Source organism: Acromyrmex echinatior, chromosome 17, assembly GCF_024713525.1.
Source record: "Acromyrmex echinatior isolate Ae372 chromosome 17, ASM2471352v2, whole genome shotgun sequence".
In the NCBI taxonomy this organism is placed as follows: Eukaryota; Metazoa; Arthropoda; class Insecta; order Hymenoptera; family Formicidae; genus Acromyrmex; species Acromyrmex echinatior.
In genome coordinates, this window is record NC_141868.1 from 5732340 (window position 1) to 5744888 (window position 12549).

At 33.5% G+C, this 12549-nt stretch overlaps 1 protein-coding gene and 1 long non-coding RNA gene across 6 annotated transcripts in view; one reads left to right on the forward strand and one right to left on the reverse strand.

Annotated features, from left to right (window-relative positions):
- LOC105144601 (acetylcholinesterase) overlaps positions 1 to 12549 on the forward strand; it is a 38306-nt gene that overhangs the window by 12469 nt on the left and 13288 nt on the right. For all 5 annotated transcript variants that reach the window (XM_087415107.1, XM_087415110.1, XM_087415109.1 and 2 more), the window contains exons 4-7: positions 1220 to 1511; positions 3094 to 3729; positions 4280 to 4441; positions 5147 to 5322. In XM_087415107.1, coding sequence (XP_087271233.1) covers positions 1220 to 1511; positions 3094 to 3729; positions 4280 to 4441; positions 5147 to 5322 — 1266 coding nt within the window. The remainder of the gene's footprint in view (positions 1 to 1219; positions 1512 to 3093; positions 3730 to 4279; positions 4442 to 5146; positions 5323 to 12549) is intronic.
- On the reverse strand, positions 4459 to 11151 carry LOC147906919 (uncharacterized). Its single transcript, XR_015547945.1, has 3 exons — positions 11027 to 11151; positions 6638 to 6820; positions 4459 to 5424 (listed from the first exon to the last, which is right to left on the reverse strand). It is a non-coding gene; the product is annotated as an uncharacterized LOC147906919 (long non-coding RNA).

Below are 12549 nucleotides of genomic sequence, written 5' to 3' on the forward strand. Positions count from 1 at the left end.
ATGAAATATATATGAATAAAAGAAATTCTTTATACATAAATACATTTGTATGTTAACATACATTTGTATAATTAAATATTCAATATATAAATACAAATAAAAAAATTGTATTGCTAATTATTGATAAAATAATAAATAACAATTAGAGGAAAGTCTCTTATTATGAGATAGGCGTCTAATATGAGATAGCGGCGTTTCTGCTAAATTAATAGACGCTATCTATCTATTGGTTACACCATGAATTTTTGCTCTTGGATTGAAAACTATTTAGTATTCATTATTAGATCATGCCTGTAGTCATTGTAAAAAAAGATTTTAGAATTTGCGTGCCTTCAAACATTGTTTATTATTTAATAAATAAATATTTAGAATAAATTCAATAAATTTGCAATAAATTCTTCATGTAGTGATAGAGTAAGATCGTACTAATAGAAAAATACGGGATATGTTGAATTGCTTAATTACAGAAGTTAGATTTGATGATCGTAAAACGGTAAGGCGTAGAAATCGTAATATGAGATATCCAGAGTATTCCTAATATAAAATAATCCATGCTCCTATATTATAGTGAAAATCGTTTGCTAAAGTATAAATGTTATTGTACAATAATAAAAAGGACAACCGGAATGAACGTCGAATGCCTATTTCTGCGATGCTTGATTTCAACTATTAGAAAACGAGTTCTGGGTACAATGTGTCGCATATTCATTTTTCGCGCGCCCTAGCTGTTTGTCTGTATTTAAGAAACATTAAATAAAGTTTTTTAATTACAATGTTGATATACTTTGCGTTTTATTATCGATTTCTCGGGGCATCTCATATTAGAAGTACAATTTTTTGACTTTGCGATTTATTCACTTTTTACATTTCTTTAATTTAAAAAAAAAAATCGAATTTGAATTAAATTTTATATAACGTTATCTTAAAGTTTATTAAATTCCCTTCCAAATGACCTATTATTTTTTAAACTTCTGCTCATAGATTTCTAGCATTTACCCAAAATGAACTCGGTATCTCATAATAGGGACCTTTCCTCTGTATGTTGTACACATTTAATAATAATGATAATTACAATAAAACAATTCCGTACTTTTTGATACTTAAGATTTTGAGTTCAAAAGATCACAAGGAAGACAATTGCAAAAACAAATATTGCGTATACATGCCGGCGCCACTGTGCGGCCGCGAAACCCAAGGATCTCTGCGACCCTTTTTTCAGGTGGCTTCTATTCCGGCTCAGCCACCCTCGACGTATATGACCACAAGACCCTGGTATCGGAGGAGAACGTAATCGTGGTGTCGATGCAATATCGCGTGGCTAGTCTCGGTTTCCTGTACTTCGGCACGTCCGACGTGCCCGGTAACGCTGGGCTCTTCGATCAGATGATGGCTCTGCAATGGGTGCGCGACAACATCGCCGCGTTCGGCGGCAATCCCGAGAACGTGACGCTCTTCGGTGAAAGCGCGGGCGCGGTCTCCGTCTCCTTCCACCTTCTGTCTCCGCTGTCCAGGTCAGTTTTAATCCGACAATAGTCACCTGGAGTGTTTTTATGCCCCAGCCATATATAGAATATATGAGAATATATGAATTGTTGTGTGTGTGTGTAAAATATTGTATTATGTGGGCATTACCTAACATATTTGTTTTCTTTTTTAATATCTATTTTTCATAAAACTTTAAATATGCAATTTCATCGAAAATAAGCGTAATAAAAATAGTATTCTATTAATTAAAATCTTTGTTTTTTTAGAGGTATTGTTATAATAAGCTTAGTCCGCTTAATATTTGTTTGGTTTCCACTTACATTCTTTTAAAAAATTGTGATTAAATTTGTATCTATAATATTCTCAAATGCTAATAAATAAGAAAACAATCAATAATATACAATATGTTATTAATAATAGATATTAAATGGAGTGTAAAAATACCCCAGGTGATCGTTTACGTAAAAAAAAAACTAGGTTACTACTCTGGAGTTAAAAAGTAGACAAGTCAGTAAGGGGGAATAAAAAAAGATCTTTTGGATAAATATATTTAAATATATAATTATATGTATACAATAAAGTAAAAATATATATATATATATATGTTATACATTAGTTATATGTAACATAAAAAATAATATATATAAATAAATATTTTTTACTTATATATTTTATTCATTTATTTATATATAATATTGCGTATATAATATTTATATTTATATTTATTTAAGATACACCTGCATATAAAAATACAAGTTTTAATGTCATTCTCGCTGTGTCGATAGAGAAATGACATAAATAAAAACTAACAATTTTGAAATAATAAAAAGAAACCGAACTAAAAAGCAATTAATATATTATAGGAAAATGATAAATTTGTCAACACATTTTTTATATGGAAGTGTTTTAATTTAAAATTGTATTAAAATTTAATATAAAATTTTCTCGGTGTAGTGTTCGAATTTTGAAAACTTATTGTTAGTTTTAAAGAGTACATTATGATTTAACGCTAGAATTTTGACTCCGCTCATCAATCGTAAAAAATTTCTTCTTTTTTATATTAAATATACAGTACAGAATATTGAAAAGTGAATATAATGTAAATAATAAATCAAATTATTAATCAAAACAAATCATTATTAATCAAAAACAAATATATAGGAAATCATCAAACTAGTAGAAGACTTCAACAGTTCTAATGAGATATTGTCGGCGGTCCTAATGTTAAAGTTTATAATATGTGTATGAAAGGAAAGTGAAGTTATATTTACTATTTTAATTAAAACAGTTCCCGTTCTGTAAAAAATTAAAAAAAATGTTCCACTGAAAAATTGCTAATTTTAAGTTGTTTCATTTTTCTATCAACGCAGCAATATTTCAATTTAATATTTACTCTCTAAATTCTTTGGAGTGGAATCTCACTCTAAAGAGTGAAAAATTGAGCCTATTCTGAAAAAGAGTGGTTTAATTTTCAATCTTTAAAGAGATTTCACCCTTTAGAGTGACAGTTCACTCTAAAAGTTTTCGAGAGTACGTAGGTACATTAGAAGGTGGAGGAAATAAAAAGTCTCTTTCATTAAAGGAAGGAACCTGCGATTCCTATTCCAGGCACTTGTTCAATCAAGCCATCATGCAATCGGGCTCAGCGACCGCGCCATGGGCGATAATCTCGCGCGACGAATCGATCGTGCGTGGCATCCGGCTGGCCGAAGCAGTCGGTTGCCCGCATGATCGCCACAATCTGCGTGAGGCGATCGACTGCTTGTTGACGAAGGATGCGGAAGAACTGGTGAAGAACGAGTGGGGCACCCTCGGGATATGCGAGTTCCCGTTCGTGCCAGTGATTGACGGCGCGTTCCTCGACGAGACGCCCCAACGTTCGCTCGCCACGACATCCTTCAAGAAGACCAACATCCTCATGGGCTCCAACACTGAGGAAGGCTTCTACTTCATCATCTATTATCTGACGGAGCTGTTTCGCATTGACGGCGCCGAGGACGTAAAGGTGACGCGCGATCAGTTCATCAGCGCCGTGTCCGAGCTGAATCCCTACGTGAATCAAATTGGCCGTCACGCCATCATCTACGAGTACAGCGACTGGCTGCATCCGGAAGATCCGCACGCGAATCGCGACGCCCTTGATAAAATCGTCGGCGACTACCAGTTCACTTGCAACGTCAACGAATTTGCCGGCCGATACGCCGACACCGGCCACACTGTCTATATGTATTATTACAAGCATAGGTAAAGAAAGAAATCAATTTTTGAAATCTTGATATTGTTAAGGAAGTTCTCTGGCTCTCCTCTAAGGATTCGAAATGTACAATATTTGTACAAACTAATTAAAATAAAGGGGGGAGGGGCGGGGGAGAGAGTTATAGGAGTCAGGCGCGGTAAGAAGTGCGCAGAAGTTTATAACAAGTCACATTTACTCAGTAATTTAAATCTTACAGCGTTCGACGTTGTAAGAATTAAATAATTGACTTACTGAATAAAAATGTGATGAATTTATAAAATTTAATCTCATAGCTCTCCTTTGTTTTAATTTGTTTGAAGTATCCTTACAGTTTATATTATTATTTCAATATTGCCGAGATATTACTTGATTAGTTAATAATTTTCCATCAAATTGAAAAATAGTTTTTCTCCTTTTCTGTGAAACTTAATTTTCAAGCTGTATCACTTTTGAATTAGGGAGTGACATATTAAGAAAGAGAGGAGACGATTAATACGTAATAGATGCATTTATATTTCCTAAGTCATATAGGATTTTAAAAAAAGACGATTTGCACAGATCTAGGAACAATCCATGGCCGCGATGGACCGGAGTCATGCACGCCGATGAGATAAGCTACATCTTCGGGGAACCGCTGGACCCGTCCAAGGGCTACACGCACGAGGAGATACAGCTCTCGAAAAGAATGATGAGATACTGGGCGAACTTCGCAAAAACGGGGTAAGATGCATGATTAATTTAATCTTTTTTTTTTATTTGTACTATTATTTCTAATTTAAAAAAAAAATTGAGAAAATTGTACGTATTACATAAAAAGCTTTTTGATATAATTTGGGATAATATATACATAAATAATTTCAGAAAATTATATTTCAATTTCAAATATAATTAAATATAAAGTAATACACGTTGTATATTTATGTTATAACTTTTAAAATAGAAAATGTTCCAGTGTTCGCGACACAAAATACATATATTGATGTTCGCTTTTTTATTGGTGCAGAAATGAAATATGAACAAATATTTTTTACTCAGAAAAATACGAATTAATTCATGCTCATCAACTATAAAAATATTTTTATGTTTCATTTTTTCGCAAAAAAAAATATTATTATTCTAGCTTGAAGGCAGAAATATTTATAAATATAAATGTGACAATATTGCAATTTTAAATTTTAAAAATAATGAAGTTTTTACCTTTAATCTACTTAATCTTTCGTTTGCAATCTGGGTCTTTTTTTGCCGTATGCAAAATTTTACTAGAAATTAAAAAAGGGTGGAGTTTGATTTAAATTAATTCGCCATCGTCAGTATAAATTACTTTAAAAATACCTTGAAATCTCGTTACTCTCTCTTGAAGATATTTTGGTACCACGTCGAGACGACGATATATTTATACGATGTCTGATTTGTATGATCGTTCAGAGATCCGAACATCGACGAGAGCGGCGAGCTGTCCCTGGCATACTGGCCGTCGCACACCGCCGTCAATAAAGAGTACCTGACCTTGGACATCAACAGCACGGAGATCGGCAGCGGTCCCAGGGTGAGGCAGTGCACTTTCTGGAAAAAGTATCTGCCGCAGCTGCTCGGCGCCACGTGTAAGTATCCCATCGAGACCAGTTCTCTCTCCTCGCGTGATAGATGAACCGACCACCCTCGAAAAACAAGGCAACGCCATCAAACAATCAGTTCTTGAGAATCTAGAAACACGCGATGCATTTAGAGTTGCTAGATCTAATATCAACATTTCCGGGATATGTCTGAGGCGATGGTTGAAACATGGATTTATTGAAGTATTTGAGTTAAATCAGTTAGTATCAGTTAGAGGCCCTACATACATCATTTATGGTACACTGATCATTTTTTTATGATAGCGTTTTAACTCGTCTGCCAAAGTAATAAATACAAATTACTAATTAAAATGATATCTAAAAATATGGTATAAATATTTTTAAATTAATTATAGATAGAAGTCGATATGACTCACTTTGATCAGGAATGCCTTAAAATTGGAAATTAAGAAAATCGAGAAAATGTCAAAAAAATTGAAAACGATTATGAAAATCAGGGAAAAATCAGGGAAATTTTTTGGAGAATTAAAATTCTTGGCTTTAAAGAAATTTAATATACGTACCTCACCTAGTTTTAGTACACTACTTAATAATTAGAATTATACAACTTAACAATTAAATTAAAGCAGTTAATAACATTAATATATAGTAATTTATATTGTTAAAATTGCTCTCTCAACAAAATATTTGATGGTTTCCCAATCAGAGTGAAAATAGAAAAAAATTTCAAAATATTATTGAAAACATCAGGAAAAATCAAATCATCGAAATTTTATCTGGAAATCGGGGAAAAGTTATGGATTTTATACCGAAAGAAAAGATCGGCTGAATATGGCATAGCATTTTTAATTGGTTGCAGCAGCCAATTAAAAATGTTATGCCATATTTTACCATCTAATTTGCTGCAGCAGCCAATCTTTTCTTTCAGTGTAGGAAATGGGATTCAGTGTAGGATGAGGACAACTCTATATAGTAATATAAGTGTTGCTTTAATATCAATGATTGCGATTGAAGAAATGGTCTAAAAATATGAGAGGCATCTTGAAATTTCGTTAAAATTATCCACTTACGGGGCAGAAAACTTCAATTACTAAACACGGGATTAGCCGAAAAAATTCCGGGACTTCCCCAGAAATCCCGGCCACCTGGCAACCCTAGGTGCAATTAACATAATGTAATCGTCACGCAGTTGCGTAACAATTGCGTCTTCTGTGAACAGCAGCTAGCAATCATCTCCCAGACCGGATGATCAATGATTGCATAGGCGACGCTACCCGTACACGCGAACGGAAACGAGGGTCGCGATTCATCGAACCGCCGAGGTCCTCGACGCGTTACTTACCGCGCGAATTGTCTTGTGTGTGACACCTGTTGAGCGCCAAGTACGTTTGATTGTTCTCGCAACGGTCGGGGACCAACTCAGAGAGATTATTCTCCGGCGTGACGAACATCTTCGGAGCGAGCCTCTCATCTCTTCGCAAGGCTCTCTTCACGTGCAGGGCGATCGAGCGCCATATCGCAAAAGCTGTCATACGTAAAATCTGACTGAATGAATAAAGTAAATTAAAAATGCAATTTTCTTTGAGAGAAAAATAAGGGGGGAAAAAGAGGAAGCAAAGAAAATTCACCGGACGCGAAACGCACTGCGATTTGGTGATCGCGAGACATCGATGAAACGTCGTATCTCAGCTCGCAGCTTGGAGGGAATGTGCTATTGTACGAGGCAATACTCCAACGCCGACACTCGAGTTTACATTATTTATTCAGAACTGCTATCAAGTGCGCTTCGCCAAGTGTCCCACTTAGGGCCGGCGCGAGCGCGGCTTCGATGACGGGAGATTTCGCGAGAATGTCTTGTGAGATGTCCTATCCTTCGCGTAGTCCACTCTTCCTTTGCGGTTAATTATCGTATTTTTTTCGTTCTTTATTTTTATTGTAACAAAATTCTTATAACGAATATTTACAATTAAAATAATTTAATTGTTTATTTAATAATTTAAATAATTTATTTTATTTAATAATTTAATTAAACAATTTAAATAATTATAAATTTTGTATTCTATATAATATAATTCTAAATATTGCATTCTAAATTATGTTTTATTTTGACGAAAAAGTGAAAAAGAAAGAAAATTCTAGATATTAACAGTAAAGAAAAAAAATCTTTAATACTGAATTTTTAAATTTGATTATTATAAATAAATTTTATTAAATATAAAAAAACGTCTACAATAAATCTTAATTCTCCACAATATAATCCTAAATTTTGCTCGCGTAGTTTCGATAAGAAATCACCAAAGCGCTATTAAGTTGTTCGCCATTATGCAACGGCTTCATTACAAAGCAGATGAAAACAGGGTGCGGACTTTCGACGATAAGAATTCGTTCAAGTTTATTCGTGTTCATCTTCTTACACACCACGAGAGCGTTATCGTCTCGGCGGGTGCGGGTCCGTTAATAGACTTTCATTGTCGGCCGTATATGCACAGGTAAAGTTCGCGTTCGCGATAAGAGTCTGAAATTTGTACTTGCTCGAACAACAACGTCGCTTTATATGATAATTACGATTACGATAAAACCCTCGGCCGCGGTAACGCACGCACGGCCGTCGAGATTAAACGGCGTAGCGTGTCATCGCGGTCACGAAAGTAGTGCCACCGACGTTTTACACGACGATCGCTTTGTACAACGGTAGAACGCCTTAATAGACAGTTGTTACCGTGAAAAACTACCCCTTTTTCCCCGTCGCGTGCGTGCGCACGCGAGCGAACGAAAATATCGTTCTCGTTAAAGTAGGGAGAGAATTCTATCGTTTCCCGCCCTCCTTTTTCCTTCTTCATGATACGGCGTGACAGGGAGAGTGACGTAGGAAAGGTAAAGGGATGGTCGCGGGGTGAGAAAGGGGTGCGATAACGAACTCTCGTAAATTTCGTATAACTTGGAAATAAGCCGTGAGTCGCGTTCAGGGAGAATGGAAGGAAAAACATTTCCCGCGTGAGAAATGTCGAGAGACGTCACACGATGCTGTTAGCGTTAAATTTGCCATGTTAGAGGAACGATGGTATTTTATCGGCTTGCGAATGTGACGTTCAGTTTCGTATATTAGTGCTATAAATGATTGTTACAAGAACAGTATATGATTATGTACTATGTATATATTTTTTACTATAGTATATATGTATATTATTTTTATTTGCATGTACGTATATACATGTATTATATGTACATATTCTACAGTACATATTTCCTACATGTATACAGTGAGAGTGTAAAAAGTATTTGTGAAGGATCTTTTAAAAAAAATCTTATTTTTAGAAAGCAAATATTAATTAGCTATTTATTAACAAAGAATAAAATTATATATCTTATAGTACATACTTTATATATTTACTATAGAATATATAATTTTATTCTTTGTTAATAAATTGTTAATTATTATTTATATAGTGAAAAAATTCTGTACAAAAAAATATTTGTACAGAAAAAACTTTTAAAAACTTTATTTTTATAAATATTAATTAGTAATTTACTAACAAAGAATGAAATAGATTGTATATTTCTCAAAAAGATATGTTTTATCTAAAAAGATATGTAATAATTAAAATATATTATCTTAATAAGTGAAAATGAAAAATTTTACTATTTGAACCCACAAAAGTATTCGTATAGTCGAGAAATTTAGCTCCATAAATATGGTTATTTTTGCGAAATTCTTTTATTTATATTGAGATAAAACACACTCACTGTTAATAAATTGCTTTTGTTTCTACAAATAAGATTTTTCTTCTAAAAATTTCGTCTGTACAAATACTGTTTACATTAACTGTACAAAATATATATATATATATATATATTATACTAAATTCTATACTAAAAATCAATTATATCATAAATCATATAAAAAATATATTATTAAAAAAATATTTTTTATATATTTTTATTGTATAATATGTGTTTATACTGAAGTGATTATTATTGTTTTCAATTTTTCGTATATATAGAAATAAAAGTTCAAAATACAATATATATGTACATTTTTTTTATTACATTGATATAAAACATCTATATTAGTTCCGACTGTAAAATTTAATTAAATATTTACTTAGCATTATTGGAATTTTGGCGCTTGATAAAATTTGCAACGAGGAGACGATCGAAAAATTTCACTTTCCCATGATATTTTAAAGGTACGAGCGACAGTTTCTGGAAAAAAATTCTCTGGACAATAAAAGCTAATGAAGCCTAAACCTTTGAAGGATACCTCTCGCGTTAACTCCTTGTTATTAATAAATAAATAAATGCTTGCTCTATGTATTTGTAAAGTAAATATTTTTTCAACGTTAACTTTATTTGGCGACATATAGACTCATCGCGCCGATTACCGATAATTACAAAAAGAGAAAGAAAAAGAAAAGAAAAGCGAAAATATAAATCCAAGATACAAAAGTAAAATATAAACATCTCCTATGCACCATTCTCTCCACCCGAATTGATTATAAAACACTATTGTGTACGTTGCGTGTAATTATAAGAACAATATATGGACGAGCGTTTTAAAAAAATAAAAAAGAGAAGAAGGGAAGTCGTAAGCAAGCAGTTTTCCGATCTCGGAATGTGGAAATAAAAACAACAGACTTTTGCCACAAATGCCGGAGTACTTATTATCATCGGGCGCTAATGAAACACAAAAATATGAAATCATAAATTTATTTATAAAGCGTATCGCGTCGTTTCATCCCTCGATGTCGATGTATGTGCGAAACGAGAGATCGATCGGGAACACATTCTACGCGTGTAGGGTTACTGTAAATCACAAGAAAAGCATACATATAAATACTAATTAAAAAAAAATGATTCGAGAGCAGAAAGAGCGAGTATAATTTGTTATACACTAAACGTGATATTTAATAAAATTTCTAAACATAATTTTTACTTACAATTCTTATTAACACAATTTTATAAATATAAAATCTCACATGAATAAAAGATTCTTGTTGTGCATGAAATTTTAATTAATAATTAGAGTTTTGCAACATCAAAAATAATACATTCGCAGAAAAATAAATTAAGAGAAAATCAAAATGACTTTATCTTGACATTAAAATGATGATTTTTGTTACAAAATTTGACTGTTTATTGACGTTAAGAATCAAAGTGAAATCATTTGATTTCTTGTTGACTTTTACACGTTCTTTGGATTTACTTAACTCCTTCGAACTGATTTTACTGGATCCATGTTAATCAATTTTTAAAATTCAATTCATGCGCACTTTAATAAATAATTCATACTAAACAATTAATTTTTCTAAAAATTTCAACTATTTTTAGAATATATACTTATTATATACATCAAATCTCAAATGATAATCAATAGAACTAAATAATTTCAATGGATATCTTCAAATTTGACGTACATTACAATGTACGCAGAGTCTGAAGGGGTTAAAAGAGTACTGGTTGATAACCCTGTATACGATTTACCAAAGTATTCTCGGCGTACAAGACTCATATCCTCGAGCGTTAATCGTTTAGTGGTTTTCGCGGTAACGTTACGGACGCGGCGGGTCGCGGGAGAGGATGGGGTGTCTCTTGGGTAAAGGGGGGGTTAAACGACCGGCGTCTCTCCGACGTATTGAGATATTTCTTCGGCGACAACGTGTGCAAGCTCGCACGTGCAATGCAAGCTCGCGCGGACTTGAGGACGCGGTTTCAACGCGAGCGAGTTACTTACCCGTGGCATCGATCCGCGCCCTGCCTGCCTGCCTGGCGGTCGCTACCACCACCATCACCATCGCCAGCACCACCACAATCACCCCCTCAGCATGTGCTGCTGGTCCGGTATACTATCCCCGTTTACTCGGCTCCGCTTGTTCGTTTTGTTTCGCCGCGCCAAGGCGAACGTGCGCGCAATCGAGAAGCCACCCCTTCCACCCCCTCTCGGTAACACCGTTGTCATGTCTCACTCCCGTCACGTCACCACCCCCGCGTCTCCCGACACGTCGATCTTACGACGCACGCTGCGAAATTTGCCTATCTTGCCGATATTGGCGACGGAAGGACAAAGATTATTTCGAAAGGCACGCAGAGTTTCCTTTGTCGAATACGCAAGTGCTTCGAAATTTTCATTTAAAATTATCCTGTTGAGACAGCTTGAACAGAGAATAAACAAATTATGCAATTTGCAATATGCAATTATTTTATTTTTTAAAAACAGTCGAGACTTTTTTTATATCACTTGAGTTATCTCGTTATTCTGCATCTTAAATTAAAATGGGATTCCCCTGTGTATATATACTTATACATTTTTTTAAATTATTCTATGTATATATATATATATATATATAATATATTATATATGCAAAAAATCTATTTCTATCATCAAATGTATCAAAATTATTTCGACTATTTGCGATTATTAACTTTTAATTAATCACGTAATGTAACATAAACCCATTCATTTCTTCATTTTACTCACATTGTATGCATCAGATTCTTTGTTTTTTTTTCTTTTTTTAATCTCTCTTTGACTATACATTTCAAATGCAAAAAGTGCTTTTAGGGAAATATAATAAAAGTAAACGAACAAGTCTAAAGATGACAAAAGAATTACGACCGGCTTTCATATTGATCCCACGCGACCAATTAAGGATTAATTGTACCTGGACAATTAAAGTTCGAACAGAAATCGTTCAATAGGAATATCTCACGTTACATTCACGATATTTGTTGCTTTCCTATTTATGAAAAAGTGCAGCAAAGTAGCAGAAAAATCAATGTTTCATTATTCGAAGTATTCATAGTTTGCTGTTATAATTATGTTATAATTATAGTAGCAAGGAAGGGCAGAGTTCTCTCTCTTTGTTTCGGCAGAGCACATTATTACACATATACATTATTACACAAAAGACTTCGAAAACAAAAGATCTATTGTTTCATAAATCGTAAAAATATAGTTTTATATTGTATATGTGCATGTCTGATTTTATTATTCTCTAAATCTTTTGGAGTGAAATCTCTCTTCAAAAGACTGCAAATTGAACCTTGAAAAAAGAGTAAAAATATTTTCACTTTTGAACAAGAGTAGCAGATTTTCACACTTTGAGAATGAGATTTCATTCCTTTGGAGTAAGATTTCACTCTTTTGAAGTGAAAAATCACTCCAAAAAATGAAGTCTCACTTCAAAAAAAGGAGTGAGATTTCATACCTTTGGAATCTCACTTTAAAAAAGTGAAATCTTACTCCGAAAAAGAATG